At 34.4% G+C, this 23,283-nt stretch overlaps 2 protein-coding genes across 12 annotated transcripts; both read right to left on the reverse strand.

The window, feature by feature from the left end:
- Positions 1 to 6: 6 nt before the first annotated feature.
- Sec61alpha (SEC61 translocon subunit alpha) lies at positions 7 to 3,873 on the reverse strand. Its single transcript, XM_071703058.1, has 8 exons — positions 3,701 to 3,873; positions 3,415 to 3,482; positions 3,040 to 3,105; positions 2,723 to 2,933; positions 2,390 to 2,647; positions 2,132 to 2,298; positions 1,604 to 1,993; positions 7 to 1,520 (listed from the first exon to the last, which is right to left on the reverse strand). The coding sequence occupies exons 1-8, from the start codon at positions 3,705 to 3,707 to the stop codon at positions 1,257 to 1,259; spliced, it is 1,431 nt and encodes a 476-aa protein (XP_071559159.1). The 5' UTR covers positions 3,708 to 3,873; the 3' UTR covers positions 7 to 1,256.
- A 1,693-nt stretch (positions 3,874 to 5,566) lies between these two features.
- LOC139770834 (leukotriene A-4 hydrolase-like) lies at positions 5,567 to 22,695 on the reverse strand. Of its 11 annotated transcripts, XR_011717828.1 has the most exons (14): positions 22,185 to 22,685; positions 20,817 to 20,998; positions 20,276 to 20,391; positions 20,031 to 20,176; positions 19,827 to 19,938; positions 19,688 to 19,756; positions 19,148 to 19,439; positions 18,711 to 19,012; positions 18,202 to 18,444; positions 17,808 to 18,118; positions 15,035 to 15,201; positions 14,735 to 14,860; positions 14,503 to 14,649; positions 13,584 to 14,425 (listed from the first exon to the last, which is right to left on the reverse strand). XR_011717828.1 is itself a non-coding variant. In XM_071703075.1 (12 exons), the coding sequence occupies exons 2-12, from the start codon at positions 20,863 to 20,865 to the stop codon at positions 6,485 to 6,487; spliced, it is 1,869 nt and encodes a 622-aa protein (XP_071559176.1). In that variant the 5' UTR covers positions 20,866 to 20,998; positions 22,185 to 22,693; the 3' UTR covers positions 5,567 to 6,484. The 11 variants fall into 11 exon arrangements, 10 of the variants coding, with proteins under 10 accessions (XP_071559176.1, XP_071559172.1, XP_071559170.1 ...); XM_071703075.1 differs by lacking the exons at positions 13,584 to 14,425; positions 14,503 to 14,649; positions 14,735 to 14,860; ... (6 more) ...; positions 19,827 to 19,938; positions 20,031 to 20,176 and adding exons at positions 5,567 to 6,884; positions 6,956 to 7,245; positions 7,330 to 7,342; ... (4 more) ...; positions 8,951 to 9,062; positions 9,155 to 9,300 and having other exon boundaries at positions 22,185 to 22,693; XM_071703071.1 differs by lacking the exons at positions 13,584 to 14,425; positions 14,503 to 14,649; positions 14,735 to 14,860; ... (9 more) ...; positions 20,817 to 20,998; positions 22,185 to 22,685 and adding exons at positions 5,567 to 6,884; positions 6,956 to 7,245; positions 7,330 to 7,566; ... (7 more) ...; positions 11,425 to 11,501; positions 12,190 to 12,640.
- Positions 22,696 to 23,283: the final 588 nt, after the last annotated feature.

The following is a 23,283-nucleotide window of genomic DNA, read 5'->3' on the forward strand; positions in this document are numbered from 1 at the left end:
ACTGTATAAAATAGGAAGTAATCTTTACTGGTTTCTTGTATACATTCTGTTTTAAGTATGTAACACATTACATAATACATGGATCCTTCTTTTTATGATATAATCGAGCGTTATAATTCTCAATTAATAATATGGGTAGGAATTTGTTCTACAACTCTCGGAAAGGGTCATTCAGCGAATCGTGATGAGATTATCCACACAGTGCGGATTATGCATAACAAAACGCGATGAAGCCGTTGAGGAAATGAAACAAGGAAGACGAAAAGAAAAATATACATATGTTTTGTAATATTTATAAAAGCACATTCTCTCTCCTCCTAAATACATATGTAAGAAACAAATTAATTTACTTCGCATTATTATCAATACAGGAATGGATGGTACCTAAGATGAACGAACGCTGTTCGAATTGCTTGCACGAATACCCTAGGTGGGTGTCTCGTCCTAACTGAAATGGATTATTTCGTGTAATCGTATGCAAAATCGGTTCAATTCATATATAAATGTCGCGATTTTACTTTTACGCCGTTTGAGTCTTCCACGCGGCTCTGTCCGCGTCAAATCACAGAGCCCAAAACGCTAGTAAAAAATGTTGAAAATATTTAATTACTTTCTTACTATGTACACGTTTTGCTCGTTGTACGAAAGATATTACATCTTACAATGCAAGCACGGCGGTGTACACACGATGGCGACATCTTCCGCGCTTGCATTTGCGAGCATTAAATGTTATGTTCGTGTTCTTATATGCTCTCTCTACGCTCCGTCAATGTAGTTCGCCTCTATCAGTTGGTGCTTCGTGTACCGTTTGACACAGCGTAGAATCAATAATGTTTAATGTAAAAATAAAGGGTACGTTCTCTCTTTTTCTCGGTAATGCATGAACGAAGATATCATAAGTGGTAATGTAAAACAATATTATTTCCAGAATAGATTTCAAAATATATTGCGTGTCAATGGTCACGTAAATATATTATGCGTAAAAGAAGCACATATACTTTTTCTTTTTAAGTAATGTCATCGACAATATAATCTTTTGAGCAGAGAATCAACAATATACCAATGGTAAGTTAAATATGTGCGACTTTTTATAACAACGGGGAACTTTCGTCTGGCGCCGGTGTTTGTCTATCCATTCTATGAGCTTTGACATAAACACACAGCTGCCAATCCGACTCTCTTACTTTACAATAAATTATTACTCAGTTCTTCAGAATTAAAAAAGTTCACTTTTCAAGTCTATAGGTGAATTAAGTTTAGAAGAGTAACGTGCTCATGCCACCCATTTCACTTTGCTCCTTCACAAAGATCTCGAAGTATTGGTATATGATCGTGACAGCGAGCAAGATACCGGTACCGGAACCGATCGCGCCCAAGAAGTCCGCCAGTACGGAGAGAGCCCCGATACATAGCCCGCCGAACGCCGCGGCGGTCGGGATGTATCGATTTAGCTCGCGAATCATGGAATTATCTCTGTGGCCTCGCATCACCATCTGCTGTTCTCGCAGTTGTTTAGCAACCTAAAAGTTCAATAATGCATGTCGTAAATTTTTACACTTCGTCGAGAAGATTCATACCGCCTTCCAGTGAAAGTTATACTAACATCCTTTGCCGAGCTCCCGGAAACCTCGATCCACGTCTTGGAGAAGAAAGCGCACGACCCGAGCATGAAGAGAATGTAGAGCATGGCATGGACAGGATCTTGAAGGATGTGGCCCACCGATTCTGGAGGTGATAAGTAATAACATAATCCGCCAACCGGATACGATCTGGCGGGTCCTCCGCCCCCGACATCCGACCAAACGCCTAGCAGATTCACTATAAGATTTCCGTGGAACTTGACGGCCAACATCTGAGAGATGACGTACAAATTGGACACCAAAGCCGACTGCAGGATAATCGGGATATTGCTGGTGTAAAACAGTTTGATCGGATAGCTGCTGTATTGGCCGCGGTATCTGGCGGATTTAATCGGAAGATCCACACGGAAGCCCTAAAAATAAAGTGATTTGATTTCTCGAGTCCAGTCATTACTTACGGCCTGATACTTTTTTGTTCGAAGACCAGTATTAGAAGAAATTAATATAAACTTTATAGCTTGTGCAAATCCTGTGACCTATCGGCAATTTACCTGGAAGTAAATAACGATAGCGAACACTAGAATGGTGGCGAGGAGATTCATCAGATTTGGAAGATTCTGTCTGTAGAACGCTTCACGGAGGCCTCGGACTTTGTCCTGTCTGGTAGCCAGCAAATGGAACAGCGCGATTACAGCTCCTTCAAATTCTGTACCACGACCTATTAAGTGTACAAAAATATAATTTTAGTTAACGTTTAGGTAATCAATACTTTTATTACGATTTTTTTTGTCTAATAACGAGAAAGTTACCGGTGTTGACCGTGGCTGGCGAGAATGCTTTCCACACAATGGTCTCGCAAATATTGGTCGCGATAAAGAGAGATATTCCGCTCCCCAAACCATATCCTTTCTGGAGAAGCTCGTCCAACAGCAATACGATAAGTCCAGCGACGAATAACTGAATGATAATCAGGAGACAGACACCAGCTCCAATTTCAGTCGGATCACCGTACATTCCGGTCATTACATAAACGATGGCTTGTCCAACGGTAATAACCATGCCAAATACTGCATAAAGATAAAACAAAAACGTTATCGCTGCTCCACTTGAGCAGTACCATACTGAAATGAATATGTACTAACATTTCTGCGCGCCGTTGAATAACGCTCTATCTTTTGGAGTATCGCCGACCTCAATAATCTTCGCACCGTGAAGCAGCTGCATAATAAGACCCGAAGTAACGATCGGCGAGATACCCAATTCCATAAGGGTTCCTCTGTTTGACGCAAGTATCACACGAATCCAATAGAATGGATCCGCGCTGTCCGAAGACATGATACCGAACAACGGAATCTGAAAATAACAAGATTATGCATTTGTATTTATTCGCAACGGTTCAAACTATTTTCAGCCAATTTCCTTCCGCATTATTATTTAAAACGAAGGTCCATCAACTCACCTGGCAACATACTAAGAAGATAAATAATGTAATTGCCGTCCATAGTACTTTTTCTCTGAACTGGATCTGTGGAGGGATACAGAAACATGACTCTATCTAATATGATTAAGATACATTAAAATGCTGCAGAGATATTAACAGTAAAGTACGAGAAAAAAGATGTCAAGGAAAATTCTAGTTTCAATCGAGACCAGCTCTACACCTTATTACAGTGTCACAGACGTGTGTCATAAACAGATGGTAAGGAGCATCTCGCCCCGTCCCGTGCTTACGCACGCCCGGGGCGATCGTGGAATTTAGGAAAAACGGTACGCGAAACTGTAAATACGCGAGAGAGACGGAAATAGACCGCGCGTCTCTCGCGCGGGGCCTTACCTTCCGTTGCGGCTTCGCTATTTCCGGCAGTATACTGCAGAACGGCTTTATCACCTCGAGAAATTTGACTGAAAGCAGAAGGAGCAGAGAGGCGGTTTAGCGCGTCCGGGTGCGTTTCGGGCGCCCGTACGTCAGGCGGATTCGCGCCGCCAGCAATATGTTGCGGAGGAGGTTACGGGCGCCGAGACAGAGAGAGAGAGAGAGAGGTTGGCGGCGAACGCGAATCCGCTGAGCACGACGGGCCGGAGTTTCTCTGACTGTGTAAAAAAGCGGCGGGTATACTCACATCCCATCTTGTCTGCGTCGACACGACTGTCCTAAGCACCACGGATCGAGTGACCTTCCCTCACAGGATCCCGAGAATCGACACCGTTGCGAAGCGCGCCTCTCATCAAGCGCACGAGCGCGGCCGCGTATGCACGACTGGCAAAGCGTAGCGGAGTCGTGGCTCACCCCGCCGACACGTATCAATATGCCAGTGTCACGTGACCTGATGATGTTGGCCGGCACGCTTCCGCCCGCGCTTCCGCAGCCCGCCGCCAGATGACGCGCCCCGCGCGCCGGTCGATAATCGACTGTATAGATCTTATCGACTCTGGGTAAATTTTCCTTTCTCTCGAGATGGCCCCGAGGATAACCAAAAGAGCGCGTAAGATACAAATTTTTCGATCGCCTGCATAACTTATCAGCTTTAGGCAGCGATGCACGACGGGTTGCATAACAGCAGGCTCGAAAAATGTTTCAGGCTATTTCAAATGTGAAATTTAACTGCGTGTAACTACAAAGAGATTCGAAAGCTCTTGAAGAAGATATAAATATATTTTATAAGAATCTCAATTTTTCTTCTTTAAATGCGTAGAAAATCTATTCTACGTTTATTTTTAATTAAACGCCTCATTGACACTCGTTTTATTATTTGTTTAATTGTTTTTCTGCGTTTATAAATAAGAACAGTATAATATCAATAAGTTTTTAATGCAACAACACAGTGCATATTATTAGGTACATTCTGTAACTAATTTTTAGTACAATAAAACTCCAAGTATTACGTGTCATTATGATTATTATCATTTTTAATTCGTGTTCAAAGGTTCTCCTAAACTAAGTATAGCCATACCAACTAAGTATAAGCTATACCAACGCCCTACCCGTCAATCGTCCTGCATCCAAAGTATAGTCCTTATCGCGAATACGGTCGATGGACAATATAGATTGTATAGGTATTTATTGATACCCGTGTTTCGCTACGGTATGTAATTACTTTAAATAAAAAGAACCAAATTGATATCTCATCGGGACTAAGAGATATTGAGAAATTCGTGAAAACATATTTTACCTCGCTTCACCCCCTTAGGGTTGAACTTATAAAGCTTCCTTCTTAGTGGATGCTTATACGACATGGCAAAAATATGCGCCAATTTCATGAGTCTCTAGATTTAGGGGTTTAGGCTGGACGTTGATGAGTCAGTCAGTCAGTTAGGACATTTGTTTTTATTTATATATATAAATTACAAGAATTATAGGTATTACGCAACAAAAAAAATTTAATGATGACATATCGCTACACGCGTAGTACTGTGTGTTGTATGTGTGTATATATAGATACATATACCAATTTATTATAAGGTAGAGCAAAGTGAAGTAAATTTTAATAGCTTAAATATGTATTAAGAAATATATTTAAAAAGTTGTATTGTTCGATAAGACAAAGTTGAAAACGGAAATAAATGCGGTAAACTATGTGTCTTTCAATAGATGTTTTTTTAAATAAAATTATATAAATCTTCTAACACATCGCAATAAAGAAATAACTGAAAAAATAATAAATAATTCAATAATATCAAAATACAAAACTGAAATTGTACAAAACATTTATTTATTAAAATAAATATATTTTAAAATTTTCAGTATTTATCGAAATATTCCGTAAATTAATTATTGTCTTAACTAGACATACAGACGCGCGGTACGCTCTATTAGCTTTAATATTATAGGTAAAGGTACTATTACTGTCACATTATTAAGCTTTATTTTAATATCTCTATGCAGAATAGCTAAAGGAACAGAATTACATATGAACAATTATTCAGTTCTATTTAGAAGATAGGTACTGATGACATTAATATATCATACAAAAGAATTACACAAAAAATTTTTCTAATACATTTATTTTTTTATTTTTTCTCTTGAATATTTGTTTGTTATAAATTTCGAACAGTAGTTATTAAAATATAAATTGAATGTATATAGGACAAAATATAATATAAATTGTTACGTCATAGAACAGGCCTACGTCGATCTTATACTTATTATATACATTCTCCCTTCTCGCGTTTCGTAGCATTTAGGCTGTTTGCGGAAACATAAGATGCTCGAGCTCAGGGATGATATTACATTTTGAGAAAAAAAATTGACTGTACACGCGGACTAAATTTGTATAATTGTTGATCCAATGGTTGATTCAACAATTATTAAGTTGCACTAAGAAACGTATAATCATTCTATAGTTTATTCATGTCATCCATCAAAATTTTTTAATAAAAATTAGTTAATTTAACTAATGTTAAACCAACTAATGTTTAGTTGGACGTATCAGACTAAATATTTTTTTGGATGAAATACATTTTGCGTTTTTCAATAAATTTTTTTCTCAGAGTAGCTATAAATAGTGCGCCCTCGCGCGTGTCTGAGTGTTTGTGTATGTGTGTGGTGTGTAATAGGATATATATTACATATTATATAATTATACATATATTACATATATTTTAAATATATAAATATATATATGTATAATATATTATATTATATTATTATATGGATTTTATATGCATATATAATAACAGCTATGACCAACGCAGTGAATACACCAGCGCACACTCGACAAAGTTTCACACAGGCATACGATTTATAAGTTAATACCTTTTCTTAGCATAGCTCGAACAATTTATATCTCCGTGAACAACATATATGCTACGAAACGAGAGGAGTGAAGTTAATAGTAAGCAGCATCGGCCGTATCGCGCAAATCTACTGTAGTGTCGTTAACCAATCACAGAACCGTATTAGAATCTTAAGCTATCTGATCATCTAAGTCATCTAAGTCATCTAAGTCATCTAAGTCATCTAAGTCATCTAAGTCATCTGAGTCATCTGAGTCATCTGAGTCATCTAAGTTATCTAAGTCTTCTAAGATGACGTCTTGAAAATTATCACCGACTTTGACTTCCGGCTTAGACAAATCAACCTTAAGAATAGATGATAATTCTTTTATAGTTTCGGGAAGCATTTTAGAACGATTTTCAGGGTCCATAAACCATGACTTGGCCAACTCATGAGTTTCTTCCCATTCGTACAAATCGCGGAATATTGGGCAGGCATATTTCGGCATACAATATTCGCTGGCAAACTTTAAAGCGTCTATTTGAAATCTTAAGTCTCTACTTTTGATACACAAGCGCAGCCAGAGAAACCTGCGAGATACGTGCGCGATATATTACTCGATCAACTGCAAAACAACCTGAATATAGAAAAGTATATTTACCTTATTTCACAAATTTTCTGTTCGTCCAGAAACGCTAATCTTAGCATATGCAACTTGGGTATTGGCACCGCAGGCAATGCATGTAGATAGGTTAAAAATTCTATTTTAACAAAATCGTTAGTACGGTGTACTTCTCGAATCAGATTATGACCCCTTTCTTGTGGTTCGACCCATTTGTCCGCTATACGGTGCCATTTAGTCCTTATACTCCTTATGGTCATGAAATTGTAATAAGAAGGTGGGAAACCTGGTTTATGTAACCATACATCCCACTCTACAGAATCTAACAGCTAGCCACAAGATAAAAGTTGTTATTCGCTGTTTAATAAACTAAAATTAAGAACTATAGTTCATTTGCATAAAAATCATGTTACCTGGTGTTCACGGCTAAAACATTGATACAGAAAAGTCTTAAAACGATCAGTCGTTAGAAATTCATTGGTAAAACGAAATAAATGTTCTACAAGAAAACGTCTGAAACCTGTGGGACCACCTAAGATAACTTGTAAGTAATTCAAAAACACACACCCCTTTTCCGACACGTACTTGATAATATTCATGGGCAATTTACCCGTCAAATCAGGTACTAAAGAGTCGGTTTGTAACTCTGGCTGTAATAGTAATTCAGTTTCAGAAAATAGTGTAAAATTATGTATATGTAACTGTAATAGTATAATTCAGTTTCAGAATATAGTGTAGTAAAATTATGTAAATGTAACTGTAATAGTATATAATTCAGTTTCAAAAAATAGTGTAGTAAGTATGTAGTAGAAATGCATATGAAGTGGAAAGCACACGTATGAAGTGGAAAATAATATTATCAATCATATTCAATACATTTCTTTCTGTAATTTTATCCAAGCAAAATTAATACTTTACCATCTTCAGCACATTGTTAATGTCTTTTATTTTTAGAAATTCGCGGATATCTTCGTCGTCTATTATATTATTTATAGGATTCCTATAAATGAATGTACTAAGTCCTTTAACCAACCACAAGTGTCGGAAATTTCCAATCGTAACTATCTTTCTTATCCAGCTCTCAATGATGTTTTGAACAATTGTATCGATCATAGAATACTGTCCTTCAAGTAAAGTTGACGACACAAATGTCACATGAGGATATTGCATATCGAATTCCGGCATATTTGGTGGAAGCACACATACGTTAACCTCATCTACAGATATCATTTTATAAACATATTAAGAATAAAATAGTAATAAAAGGAACAAGACTGACAATTTCTTATAAAATAAAATGCATATAAACATATTGTACATATAAACTGAAACGACAAATTAAGTTGACATATTACTTGTAAATTCATACGACTGTTTGATGTTAAACAGCATGGCCATAATTTTACGAATAGCCGTTCTACCCTGAAGCAAATATTTCTCTTCAGTCCACAATTTGCATCTTAGACCGTAATCAGTACTGCTCCCCTCTATTAGTGAACCTACTATAATATATATCTCATACGGTGCCATTGGTACAGTTCGCAGGCCAAAAAATTTGTATTCATCAACGTGGTCAGGCACTTCATTCCGTTTGGTCCTTTGTTTAGTCCCAGGCATCATAACGTTAAGACCTCTTGGTACAGTAATCTAAAAAATGTAAAGTAAACATCAATAAAAGTTGAATAGGTAAACCATTCTGTAAATAGATAAAGTAGTAAATATAAAAGTAAGAAATTATAATTGCAATTTTACATGCTCACATTTACCTCCCTAACATATGTTATACTTTTCACTTTGACGTTTTATTACTTTTATTAATAATATCAATGTCAATCAATCAGACATTACTGTGCTTACAAATAAATACGAAATGCATACTGTGTTTAAATTCTTACCTCCGAATAGAATGTGAATCTATTTGATGGTGTATCTTGACATGGAAATATAGCTCTGGCATATGTAAGCTGAAAATATTGATTTGTGAGTACAATACACGTTGATACAGGAGAACTAAATCATTCTTTTATAATTTACCTTGCTGTTAGATATCAAGAGGGGATGTATATTATCGGAAGTTTGTTCACCTTTTAGCCAATACAGTGCAGGAGATTCTGGACTTGTCTTATATTCAATCAGAATTTGATAACTGAAAATATGATATCGTCATATATACATATAAAATATCTGTATCAATAATTTCGAAAATCTATGTACTTGTCAAACATATTCTATACTTACCTATCAATAACATTCATTCTTCTAGGTAGGGTAATGGTAAGTTTACTGCCAAAGTTTTCATCATTATCTTCCTTAGTGTAAACCAAAAATACCCCATTAGCATTGTTTAGGACTCTAGATATTGTAAGTCCGTAGGTATCTAAAACCTAATTGATTGATATTAATGACAAAATTAATTATATATATGTATACTAAAATTAAAAGAAAATGTTTACTAACTAGTTCGTTACACATGGACGCTTTCCTCTGTATTGTCAATAATGCCTCGCCCTCAAGAACTTGGCGGTCAAATTTCACGGATAAGATTAAGCGAGTGTGAGTCACAGCAACGAGGTCTAATAAATAACAATTTATAGAAATTGAAATTTATTCAAATACTTAACAAGGTAATATATAATTAATAATTATAAGTACGTGTCGAGAAATATAATACATTACAATTATAAATATAATTTTAAAACCATATATAGGATATAGTTTTTAGTAGAGAACTTTCAATAGCGTTATGAAATGTTTGACATATATTTCTTGTATTTAAAGAAACAATGACCATGCTACAGTGAAACAATGGCATAATTTAAAAAATTAAAAACTTGAAGATACGAACGACTGCGTGCCTTTTAATGCTGATAAATTTGCAATTAGCCGATATCAGTGTTTCATTTTTTTGAGAAGACATAACGAAAATGAATGTATAATATTTAATATTATACTTATATAAATAATTACGTAATTAACATATACCTGGTCTTGAATAAGAATATGGAATATCTTCTGCAGGTGGCGGATCCATTTTAAAATTTGTGTGAACCTTTCCAAATGCGTACCGACAATAGAACTATATCCATCAAATTAAGAACAGTATCGCTCGCTCTCTTCCCTCTCCAACTGATCCCTCTCCTACTGCACTATCTCCTACTGTCCTACCTTCAACGTTTAAATTTTCTCGTGTTTAACAACATATTTGTTTATTTGTTAGAGTATGAAGTGACTTTCATGTACCGCACAAACAGTTGACGATTACGTTTGGCAAATAATACGCACAATAAAAATTTATTTTTTTTAACGCACGATTTATACTGAAATTAATAAGTAACAATATATAATAATATAACGATATAATATACATGTATATCGTGGAAGTGTCTATACCTAAAAAAAAAAAAAACAGCTCGGCGATACGGCTAAGGCACCACTTTGTGAAATAAAAAGTTTTTAAAAATATATTTTGCTCTTTAAGGTTTATGTAATAAAGTTCTTATAAAAAGTTTTCGATTGAGTAAATTATTTTTCTTAAATAAATTGCCAAAGTTAGGTATCATTTTTAGGCCTCAGAGATGATAAGTACCCCCTTGAAAAAATTTAAAATTTTATGTTTGCGATTTAAAAATGATTAAAGTTTGGATATTAATTTTTGGAATAACCGACGACTATCATTCCAATATCAAAGAATAACGCAACACGAGGAGATTGAGACGAAAATTATTCCACCATATTTTATCGAAAGAATTGTTTTTAAATCGAAATAAAATTCTTATCATGTTAGTGTGGCGAAATGGAGCTAATAGAATCATTCGTGGCAATGTAACAATATTCTCCACTTGTCTTGACCAGAGGTTTACTCGAGAATGATCACTGTGACTCGGATTATCATACAATATTTTCATTCGCGTCTCATTTTGTTGTAATATCTTCAAACATTATTATAATGTCTTGCAACAAAAATATATTATATAGAATGATATTTCAGCACAAATGTTTGTAACAATGGAAACAAAAGATATGAAAACTCGTGCGATCGCATTCGCCGTAAATATTGGAAAGCGTCAATTTTAACGAAAAATACTCATTATTTTACTGAACGTTCTGGCGTAAGTTTCTAAAATTTATCCTTTCTAAAAAAAGGCATGTTAAGTCGATAGTCGAATTTATTGTTGCCGCTTTTCCGCGATGCTGATTGGTTTTCTCGCTGCGCTTACTTCATTTGCAGCTGTCATCGTATATTTTGACAGTTGTGTGTATCAAGAAATTAATAGTGTAATAGTAATAGCATGATGTTAAAGCTAAATAGCGCGCGCGAAGCGCGCGTCTGTGGTGCTAGTGAAATAAATAATTGATAAATAACGAAAGTTATGAAATAAATGAGCGTTTGCCATGTGGGTAAATAAATTTTTACAGTTCAAAAAAAATAACGCAAAAAACGTCAAATAATTTTCAACATAATTTAACATTGATAACAAAGAAACAAATATGATATTTTGACTAGAGACCTAGAGTTTCATCATCCGAATGGACATTTCGCTTCACAGTTGAGTTAAGTCGTAGATTTTTCTTTATCGTCGATCAGCTAAATGAGATAAACATAAGACACAATTCATAAATTACGTGTTTAGACAATGTTAGACGTATAGAAATTAATCTTTATCTTAATACTTAAATTGTAAGATGTAACATTTTATCACAATTCGACATGATTGGTTATATGTTATTCGAACGACGAATGCACACACAGAAAAATATCACTCTACAGCCAAGAAAAGCAATTACTTATTTTATTTTATTTATTTTAAGTAATAGGTTTCTTCAATAGAGAATATTATCTTAATAATAGCTTTAAGATATACTTAGCACAAATCTTAGAAAAGCTCATAATTTTGTGCTCAAAACAAGAATTCATTCTTCTTTCAAGAATATTATATACTTCTCTTCAGTAGACTGTATATAGTAAGTAATCCGAATTCTTGTATTAATTAAATATTCTTATTTCAAGTACTAGACTTGCTAATATCTAGAATATGTTTTGAGTAAATGTGATGCTTGCGATGACTTTATGATAGATTTGCGGATATATGAACTTATCAAATATTTAGAACAAGTAATATTTACTTGAGGGTAGTATATATTTTTCTGTGTGCATGATTTATTCAAGTATGTTTCGTGCTCGAGCGGATTTAGCGGAGCGCGATTTATGCCGGTACCACAGAAAGATTGCGAAACGAGGGGAGGGCTGCGGATGAGGGAACGACTTACTTTACCGCGATTAATTTACACCGGGACCTCTTGTCACACTTGACGGACACTGTCGTGGTTCGAATTGCTCGGAAATTTTGAGGCGTCAATAGTCTGCCGCAAACGCGAGACGGAGATCTTGCCGAGCATCGGTTTGATGCCCTTACGACTGAAATCTTGCGGTCGAAAAAATTTTGCTCGCGAGGCAGACCCCGAGCGCGAAGGCGATTCGATAACAGAGATTCCGTGCGAGCTTCTTGGATAAGCTCGATAATCACTCGTGGAGAATACTGTCTCTCTGGACACTGCCGCACTTGGATGATTAAGCGGCGATGTCGCGCACGAATCGGTTGAGAATGTTGCGTTAAGCCGAGAGAACTTGCTTCTGATACGTGCAAAACGAGTGTGCCGCGATTGTTCTCTTCCGCCAGGAAGGTTCTCGAGGGCCGAAAACGAAGGCGGAACGCGGCGCTCTCTGATTGATCCGACGATTGACGGAGTTGCGCTGTGGGCACAATTTTCGCGAACAAAGACACTGCGCGTGTCAGGAGTTGCGCCGTGCTCCGATTCTCGACGATGCCGGCATGCGCGCACCTGTACGTGGGGCGGGATCGACGCGTGATCGACCACGCGGGACGGCGTGATCGACAACCCCATGCGGATTGGATCCGTGCCACGAGACTGACAGTAGGCACGTCGCAGTCAGCCTCGCGACCCGATTACATAGAGAATATGTTCGGTCCTTAACAAAGTACAATTGCAATAAATAACATTCATTCTGTATGACTTAATCTTGAATACACGTTCAAGCAATATTTCATAATTATTATTCTCTAATTATCATTTTTCCGTAAATTACGCTGGAAAAATGTTTATTAGCAATACATGTTTTTACAGGATTAAATGTGACCAATAATTGAAAAAATTGAAAACGCCGAACAAACGTTGTTTTTTTTATCATTGGTCACTCCGTTTGCTATCAAACTTAATAATATTCGTCTTTAAATAATTTCTTATAAACCGTTCACCTTTTCCTTTAATACTTTTTTCAAGTATCCACACAAACAAAGGCATAGGTGATCTAAAAATGTTTCATATTTAATTCTTTAACACAACAATCTTGCCTTTTTATTAATTTCATAAACTTCGAAAAACCAAATGAGAACCGCGATTACGCTAAGTCTATTAGCTATATCCTGCGTCATGCAGAATATATCCTATATATTCTTATAGTTTTAAAGGCACCTAGTTACAAAAACTTATTTCGGAAATAATATTAATTTCCGAAAAAGATAAATTGCTTCGTTTAATATCCTGCAACCTTTAACATAATTCTATAGGTACACATAATTCTTTAAATAGTTAAATGTAATTATATATTTCCTTTAATATTTTTAGAGAAGCTTTCGAAAGAGAAATGTACATTCTACAGATTAATATTTTATTTATGTATTAATATCCTATTTAAATAATCTGACATTTGTAGCGCAATCGGCAAAGAAAAATAAATTTATATATTTCTGTTGATTCTACATAGTTACAATTAGTTTAAGCTTTTTATGTGTAGAACCATTGTCCTTCCGATTGCACTATCAATAACGGAGTACTTTGATATAATTGAGTATTTCTATATTTTTATAACAAATTGAAATTATTATACAATGGAGAATTGATGGTAACATCACTATGCGCACAGTAGGGCAATTTCATAGAGCAAGATATCCCTCTATAAAAAAATATATATATAGAGATAAAATTATATTTAGTCACTATAGTTCATAAATATCAAACCATTTAAATATTTAGTCACACAGTAGATATTAAATATATAAGATATTTTAAATCTATAACAACAGACTGATATACCTTTGTCACGTTTTATTACGTTATAGTTTCGTTTTATTACGTTATTAATTCATAAAGAAAATAATATTTTAAATTAAGTATCACATATTCAGCTTTGTAAAATAAATTAATAAATAACAATGTCGATTGCTACGATGAGATACTTGAGATTAGGTATTGCAAAATGCAATAAAAGTCTCACAGAACCGCTATACACGATCCTATCTATAAGCATTGATACTGGAAAATATATATACATATATATATTTTTTTAACAGCATTAATTGCCATTATTAATAGTCGTTCATGGCGGTGTCGAATGTGGAGGTTGGAATCAGCAATTTGAAACAGCACTGTGCTTCTTATCCGCACAATAAGACACTGTTGCGACATCGCCACATTAATGAGACATTGACCCTGAAAATATATTTTTTTATGAAATATGCAACAAGCGTGGGAATGTGTATGCAGGCAAAATAATGTTTTTTACTAACTTGATTTTTGTGAGGGCTGTGAAGAAGCACACACTGCGTCATAAAGAACGCTACCGTAGCGTTACCGCCTATTGCCGTAATGTGCGCGCGAACAATTGCCAAAACTTCCATTGCAAAACTGTGGGTGAAACCACTCAATCCACCATTCTGTAACACATCATCATCATCAGGATTTTAATAGTTGAATTTCTAACAGTCCGTTGAGAATAATCGTCATTATGAACTCACTCACCTCCCGTATCGAAGTACTTTCGCGAATGAAAAAGACATATAGGTTGTCTTGATATCTCTCTATCCTTCCACCTGGTAGATAAGATAAAGGCGTTATATCTACCCCGTATCTTCCTTTCAAAGGCACCTGTAATGAATTAAAATATAAAGAAAAATTCATGCATTTTTTAACGCTTAGCATTATAAATTTAAAAATATACGTGTTGAAAACTTGAAAATATCAGGAAACGATGACAAGTGCAAATATTAAATTATATAATATATATTTTTTTCTTTTAAGAAAAGGTTCTTATATGTTTACGTCTATGAGTATTGAATGATTTTAAACGCAAAGGTGAGCGTGGTCTTCGCTTTTGTATAGGGATACCACTTAAAGTGGCGGGATTTCCTATACAAGTGCGTGTTGCATTGTCGGATGTAACATTGTTGTCGAGATGATCCTCGTCTAGGCTGAATATCCACTATCATCTGACAGAGGAAATAGAAGAATTAATGCCTTTATTTTAAAAGATATGGATGGCACTAGACGTTCAGCTAACAAAAATGTAGTAACTACATTATGTATATATATATAATCGTAAATTGTAATATAAAATCCGATAATATACATATACATATAATTTTCGATAAAAATGTAAATAAAACTTGTAAACAGAATTGCAAAAAGTACCTGGTTTTCTTACTTGATCCTTGCTCAAAGAACGACACACGATTTTCCTTTTATATTTATTCGTGTTCAAAGATTCTCCTAAACCAAGTGCCATACCAACGCCTTACCCGTCAATCGTCCTGCATCCAAAGTAGTCTTTATCGCGAGTACGGTCGACGGGCAATATAAATTGTATATAGGTATTTATTGATATAGCTTGATACCCGCTACGGTATGTACCTACTTTAAATAGAAAGAACCAAGTCGATATCTCATCGGGCCTAAGAGATATGAAGAAATTCGTGAAAACTTATTTTACATCGTTTCACCCCTTTAGGGGTTGAACTTATAAAGCTCCTTTCTTACTGGATGCTTACGACATGGCAGGAATATGCGCTCCCAATTTCATGCGTTTCTAGATTTAGGGGTTTAGGCTGGACGTTGATGAGTCAGTCAATCAATCAGGACATTTGTTTTTATATATATAGATTTCAAGAATTATAGGTATTACGCAACAGAAAAATTTAATGATGACATATCGTTACACGCGTAGTACTGTGTTGTGTGTGTGTATATATATAAATACATATACCAATTTAGTATAAGGTAAAGCAATGTGAAATAAATTTTAATAGTTTAAATATGTATTAAGAAATATATTTAAAAAGTTGTATTGTTCGAGAAGATAAATTTGAAAACGGAAATAAATTCGGTAACTATGCGTCTTTCAATAAATGTTTTTTAAATAAAATTAAAGAAATCTTCTAACACATCGCAATAAAGAAATAACTGAAATAATAATAAATAATTCAATAATGTCAAAATACAAAACTGAAATTTTACAAAACATTTATTTATTAAAATAAATATATTTTAAAATTTTCAGTATTTATCGAAATATTCCGTAAATTAATTTTTGTCTTAACTAGACATACAGACGCGCGGTACGCTCTATTAGCTTTAATATTATAGGTAAAGGTACTATTACTGTCACATTATTAAGCTTTATTTTAATATCTCTATGCAGAATTACATATGAACAATTATTCAGTTCTATTTAGAAGATAGGTACTGATGACATTAATATATCATAAAAAAGATTACACAAAAAATTCTTCTAATACATTTATTTTTTTTCTTGAATATTTGTTTGTTATAAATTTCGAACAGTAGTTATTAAAATATAAATTGAATGTATATAGAACAGAATATAATATAAATCGTTACGTCATAGAACAGGCCTGTAGCTGGTTTGCACACTTCAGTCGATCTTATACTTACTATATACATTCTCCCTTCTTGCGTTTCGTAGCATCTAGGCTGTTTGCGGAAACATAAGATGCTCGAGCTCAGGGATGGTATTACATTGAGAAAAAAAATTGACTGTACGCGCGGACTAAATTTGTATAATTGTTGATCCAATGGTTGATTCAACAATTATTAAGTTGCACTAAGAAAAGTGTAATCATTCTATAGTTTATTCATGTCATCCATCAAAATTTTTAAATAAAAATTAGTTAATTTAACTAATGTTAAACCAACTAATGTTTAGTTGAACGCATCAAACTAAATATTTTAGTTGGATGAAATACATTTTGCGTTTTTTAATAATTTTTTTTTCTCAGAGTAGCTATAAATAATGCGCCCTCGCACGCGCCTGAGTGTGTGTGTATGTGTGTGGTGTGTAATAGGATATATATTACATATTATATAATTATACATATATTACATATATTTTAAATATATAAATATATATATGTATAATATATTATATTATATTATTATATGGATTTTATATGCATATATAATAACAACTATGACCAGTGAATACACCAGCGCACATTCGACAAAGTTTCACACAGGCATACGATTTATAAGTTAATATCTTCTCTTAGCTTAGCTCGAACCTTTTATGGCTCCGTGAACAACATGTATGCCACGAAATGAGAGGAATGAAGTTAATAGTAAGCAATATCGGCCGTAAAGCGCAAATTTGCTGTAGACTTGTATGTCATTTTGTATCAATCAGGACAAACTTATTTTAACTTTTTTTCCGACATATCATCTTCCGTCAGTTAATATATATAGGTCATTTGTTGTATAATTATGTTCAACCATCCAATTAAATCTCAAGAATGGATTCCAATTCGTTTATGGTTTCGGGAAGCATTTTAGAACGTTTTTCAGGGTCCATAAACCATGACCTGGCCAACTTACGAGTTACTTCCCATTCGTACAAATCGCGGAATATTGGGCAGGCATATTTCGGCATACAATATTCGCTGGCAAACTTTAAAGCGTCTATTTGAAATTTTAAGTCTCTACTTTTGATACACAAGCGCAGCCAGAGAAACCTGCGAGATACGTACGCGATATGTTACTCGATCAACTGCAAAACAATCTGAATATAGAAAAGTATATTTACCTTATTTCACAAATCTCCTGGTCGTCCAGAAGCGCATAACCTAGCATTTGTAACTTGGCTCTTAACGCTTTTAACTTATCTCTTGGCACCGCAGGCAATGCAAGTAGATAGGTTAAAAATTCTATTTTAACAAAATCATTAGCATTGCGTACTTCTTGAATCAGATCATAACCCGCTTCTTCTTGTTCGACCCACCTGTCCGCTTTAAGGTGCCAATCATTTCTTATGGTTCTTATGGTCATGGAATTGTTATAAAAAGTTGGGAAACGTAGTTCATTAAACCATCCCTCCCACTCTACAGAATTTAACCGCTAGCCACAAGATAAAGTTGTTATTCGCTGTTTAATAAACTAAAATTAAGAACTATAGTTCATTTGCATAAAAAACATGTTACCTGGTGTTCACGGCTAAAACATTGATACAGAAAAGTCTTAAAATGATCAGTCGTTAGGAATTCATAGGTAAGACAAAGTGGAAATAAATTTTCTACAAGAAAACGTCTGAAATCTGTGGGACCACCTAAGATATCTTGTAAGTAATTCAAAAACACACACCCCTTTTCCGACACGTACTTGATAATATTCATAGGCAATTTACCCGTCAAATCAGGTACTAAAGAGTCGGTTTGTAACTCTGGCTGTAATAGTAATTCAGTTTCAGAAAATAGTGTAAAATTATGTAAATGTAACTGTAATAGTATAATTCAGTTTCAGAATATAGTGTAGTAACATTATGTAAATGTAACTGTAATAGAATAATTCAGTTTCAAAAAATAGTGTAGTAAGTATGTAGTAGAAATGCACATGAAGTAGAAAGCACACGTATGAAGTGGAAAATAATATTATCAATCATATTCAATACATTTCTTTCTGTAATTTTATCCAAGCAAAATTAATACTTTACCATTTTCAGCAAATTGTTAATGCCTTTTATTTTTAAAAATTTGCGGATATCTTCGTCGTCTATTATATTATTTATAGGATTCCTATAAATGAATGTACTAAGGCCTTTAATCAACCACAAGTGTTTGAAATTGTCAATCGCAACTGTCCTTCCTATCCAGCTCTCAATGATGTTTTGAACAATTTTATCGATCATAAAATAATGTCCATCAAGTAAAGTTGACGACACGAATGTCACATAAGGATATTGCATATCGAATTCCGGCACATTTGGTGGAAGCACACATACATTAAATCTACCTACTGATATTATTTTATAAATATATTAAGAATAAGATAATAATAAAAGGAACAAGACTGACAATTCCTTATAAAATAAAATGCATATAAACATGTTGTACATATAAACTGAAACGACAAATTAAGTTGACATATTACCTGTGAAATCATACGACTGTTTGATGTTAGACAGCATGGCCTTAATTTTATTAATAGCCATTGTACCCTGAAGCAAATATTTCTGTTCAGTCCACAAGTTGCATATTAGATTCCCATCAATACTGGCCACCTCTGTTATTGTTAGTGAACCTACTATAATATATATCTCATACGGTGCCATTGTTATATTTTGCCGGTCGCCGGCAAAAAATTTGTATTTAACTTGGTCATCTCCTACAAGCATTGATTTAGTCCCATGCATCATAACGTTAAGACCTCTTGGTACAGTAATCTAAAAAATGTAAAGTAAACATCAATAAAAGTTGAATAGGTAAATCATTCTGTAAACAGATAAAGTAGTAAATATAAAAGTATGAAATTATAATTGCAATTTTACATGCTCACATTTATCTCTCTAACATATTTTATACTTTTTACTTTGACGTTTTATTACTTTTATTAATAATATCAATGTCAATCAATCAGACATTACTGTGCTTACAAATAAATACGAAATGCATACTGTGTTTAAATTCTTACCTCCGAATAGAATGTGATTCTATTTGATGGTGTATCTTGACACGGAAATATAGCTCTGGCATAGGTAAGCTGAAAATATTGATTTGTGAGTACAATACACGTTGATACAGGAGAACTAAATCATTCTTTTATAATTCACCTTGCTGTTAGATATCAAGAGGGGATGTTCACCATCGGAAGTTTGTTCACGTTTTAGCCAATATAGTGCAGGAGAATTTGGATCTGTTTTATATTCAATCTGAATTTTATAACTGAAAATACGGTATCGTCATATATACATATAAAATATCTGTATCAATAATTTCGAAAATCTATGTACTTGTCAAACATATTCTATACTTACATATTAATAACTTTCAATTTTTTAGGTAGGATAATGGTAAGTTTACTGCCAAAGTTTTCATCATTATCATTTTTATTGTAAATCAAAGGTGCCCCACCAGGAAAACTTTGGACTTCAGATATTGTAAGTCCGTAGGTATCTAAAACCTAATTGCTTGATATTAATGACAAACTTAAATATATATATATATATATATATATATTTATATATATGTATACTAAAATTAAAAGAAAATGTTTACTAACTAGTTCGTTACACGTCCATGCTTTCTTCTCTACTGTCAATATTACCTTGCCCTCAAGAACTTGGCGGTCAAATTTCACGGATAAGTATAAGCGAGTGTGAGTCACAGCAACGAGGTCTAATAAATAACAATTTATAGAAATTGAAATTTATTCAAATACTTAACAATGCAATATATAAATAATAATTATAAGTACGTGTCGAGAAATATAAAACATTACAATTACCAATATAATTTTAAAATCCTATAGAATATAGTTTTTATAGTAGAGAAATTTCAATAGCGTTATGAAATGTTTGACATATTTTTTTTGAATTTAAAGAAACAATGACCATGCTACAGTGAAACAATGGCATAATTTAAAAAATTGTGCGGGACATATTTAAAAACTTGAAGATACGAACGACAGTGTCGCCTTTCAATACTGATAAACTTGTAATTATTCGATATCAGTGTTTTATTTTCTTTAGAAAACATAACGAAAATAAAGGTTTAATATTTAATATTATATTTATATATATAATTACGTAATTAACATATACCTGGTCTCGAATAAGAATACGGAATATCTCCTGCAGGTGGCCGATCCATCTTAAAATTTGTGTGAATCTTTCCAAATGCGTACCGACAATAGAACTATATCATCAACTTAAGAACAGTATCGCTCGCTCTCTTCCCTCTCCAACTGATCCCTCTCCTACTGCCCTATCTCCTACTGTCCTACCTTCAACGTTTAAAATTTCTCGTGTTTAACAACATATTTGTTTATTTGTTAGAGTATGAAGTGACTTTCATGTACCGCACAAACAGTTGACGGTTATACGTTTGGCAAATCAAATACGCACAATAAATATTTATTTTTCTAACGCACGATTTATACTGAAATTAATAAGTAACAATATATAATAATATAACGATATAATATACATGTATATCGTGGGAGCGTCTACAATATCTAAAAAAAAACAGCTCGGCGATACGGCTAAGGCGCCACTTTGTAAAATAAAAAGTTTTTCAAAATATTTTTTTGCTCTTTAAGGTTTATGTAATAAAGTTCTTATAAAAAGTTTTCGATTAAGTAAATTATTTTTCTTAAATAAATTGCCAAAGTTTAGGTATCATTTTTAGGCCTCAGAGATGATAAGTACGCCCTTGAAAAAAATTTAAAATTTTATGTTTGCGATTTATAAATAATTAAAGTTTGAGTATTAATTTTTGAAATAACCGACGACTATCATTCCAATATTAAAGAATAACGCAACACGAGGAGATTGAGACAAAAATTATTCCACAATATTTTATCGAAAGAATGTTCTTTAAATCAAAATAAAATTCTCATCATGTTAGTGTGGCAAAATGGAGCAAATAGGATCATTCGTGGCAATGTGACAATATTCTCCACTTGTCCTGGTTGATCAGCGGTTTACTCGAGAACGATTACCGTGCCGGATCACCGTGACTCGGATTATCATATTTTCATTCGCGTCTAATTTTGTTGTAATATCTTCAAACGTTATTATAATGTCTTGCAACAAAAATATATCATATAGAATGATATTTCAGTACAAATGTTTGTAAGTAACAATGGAAACGAAAGCTATGCAAACTCGTGCGATCGCATTCGCCGTAAATATGGAAAGCGTCAATTTTAACGATAAATACACATTATTTTACTGTTCAGGCGTAAGTTTCTAAAATTTATGAAATAAATAATTGATAAATAATGAAAGTTATAAAATAAACATTTTATCACAATTCGACATGATTGGTTATGAGTTATTCGAACGACGAATGCACGATTTATTCAAGTATGTTTCGTGCTCGACCGGATTCAGCGGAGCGCGATTTATGCCGGTACCACAGAAAGATTGCGAAACGAGGGAAGGGCTGCGGATGAGAGAATGACTTACTTTACCGCAATTAATTTGCTCCGGGAACTCTTGTCACACTTGACGGACACTGTCGTGGTTCGAATCGCTCGGAAATCTTGATGCATCAATAATCTGCCGCAAACGCGAGACGGAGATATTGCCGAGCATCGATTTGATGCCCTTACGACTGAAATCTTGCGGTCGAGGAAATTTTGCTCGAGAGGCAGACTCCGAGCGCGAAGACGATTCGATAACAGAGATTCCGTGCGAGCTTCTTGGATAAGCTCGATAATCACTCGTGGAGAATACTGTCTCTCTGGACACTGCCGCACTTGGATGATTAAGCGGCGATGTCGCGCACGAATCGGTTGAGAATGTTGCGTTAAGCCGAGAGAACTTGCTTCTGATACGTGCAAAACGAGTGTGCCGCGATTGTTCTCTTCCGCCAAAAAGGTTCTCGAGGGCCGAAAACGAAGGAGAGATGCGAAACGCGGCGCTCTCTGATTGATCCGACGATTGACGGAGTTGCGCTGTGGGCACAATTTTCGCGAACAAAGACACTGCGCGTGTCAGGAGTTGCGCCGTGCTCCGATTCTCGACAATGCCGGCATGCGCGCACCTGTACGTGGGGCGGGATCGACGCGTGATCGACCACGCGGGACGGCGTGATCGACAACCCCATGTGGATCGAATCCGTGCCACGAGACTGACAGTAGGCACGTCGCAGTCTGCCTCGCGGCCCGATTACATAAAGAATATGTTCGGTCCTTAACAAAGTACAATTGCAATAAATAACATTCATTCTGTATGACTTAATCTTGAATACACGTTCAAGCAATTTTTTTATAATTATTATTCTCTAATTATCATTTTTCCGTAAATTACGCTGGAAAAATGTTTATTAGCAATACATGTTTTTACAGGATTAAATGTAACCAATAATTGAAAAAATTGAAAACGTCGAACAAACGTTGTCCTTTTATCATTGGTCACCCCGTTTGCCATCAAACTTAATAATATTCGCCTTTAAATAATTTCTTATAAACCGTTCACCTTTCCTATTAATACTTTTTTCAAGTATCAACGCAAACAAAGGTATAGGTGATCTAAGGATGTTTCATATTTAATTCTTTAAGAC

The sequence above is a fragment of the Temnothorax nylanderi genome, unplaced genomic scaffold (genome assembly GCF_030848795.1).
Source record: "Temnothorax nylanderi isolate EJ_2023f unplaced genomic scaffold, tnyl_v1.0 TNYL_tig0033_pilon, whole genome shotgun sequence".
Classification (NCBI taxonomy): Eukaryota; Metazoa; Arthropoda; class Insecta; order Hymenoptera; family Formicidae; genus Temnothorax; species Temnothorax nylanderi.

Coding starts and splice junctions, on each gene's coding strand:
- Sec61alpha (XM_071703058.1), bottom strand. Junction 2,299..2,389: donor GCCAGCCACGGTCAACACCG/GTAACTTTCTCG, acceptor TACACTTAATAG/GTCGTGGTACAGAATTTGAA. Junction 1,521..1,603: donor CCGGGAGCTCGGCAAAGGAT/GTTAGTATAACT, acceptor TTGAACTTTTAG/GTTGCTAAACAACTGCGAGA.
- LOC139770834 (XM_071703068.1), bottom strand. CDS start 20,865: ATGGATCGGCCACCTGCAGGAGATATTCCGTATTCTTATTCGAGACCA. Junction 9,063..9,154: donor AGAATGAATGTTATTGATAG/GTAAGTATAGAA, acceptor TCATATTTTCAG/TTATCAAATTCTGATTGAAT. Junction 8,881..8,950: donor TCTTGATATCTAACAGCAAG/GTAAATTATAAA, acceptor CAATATTTTCAG/CTTACATATGCCAGAGCTAT.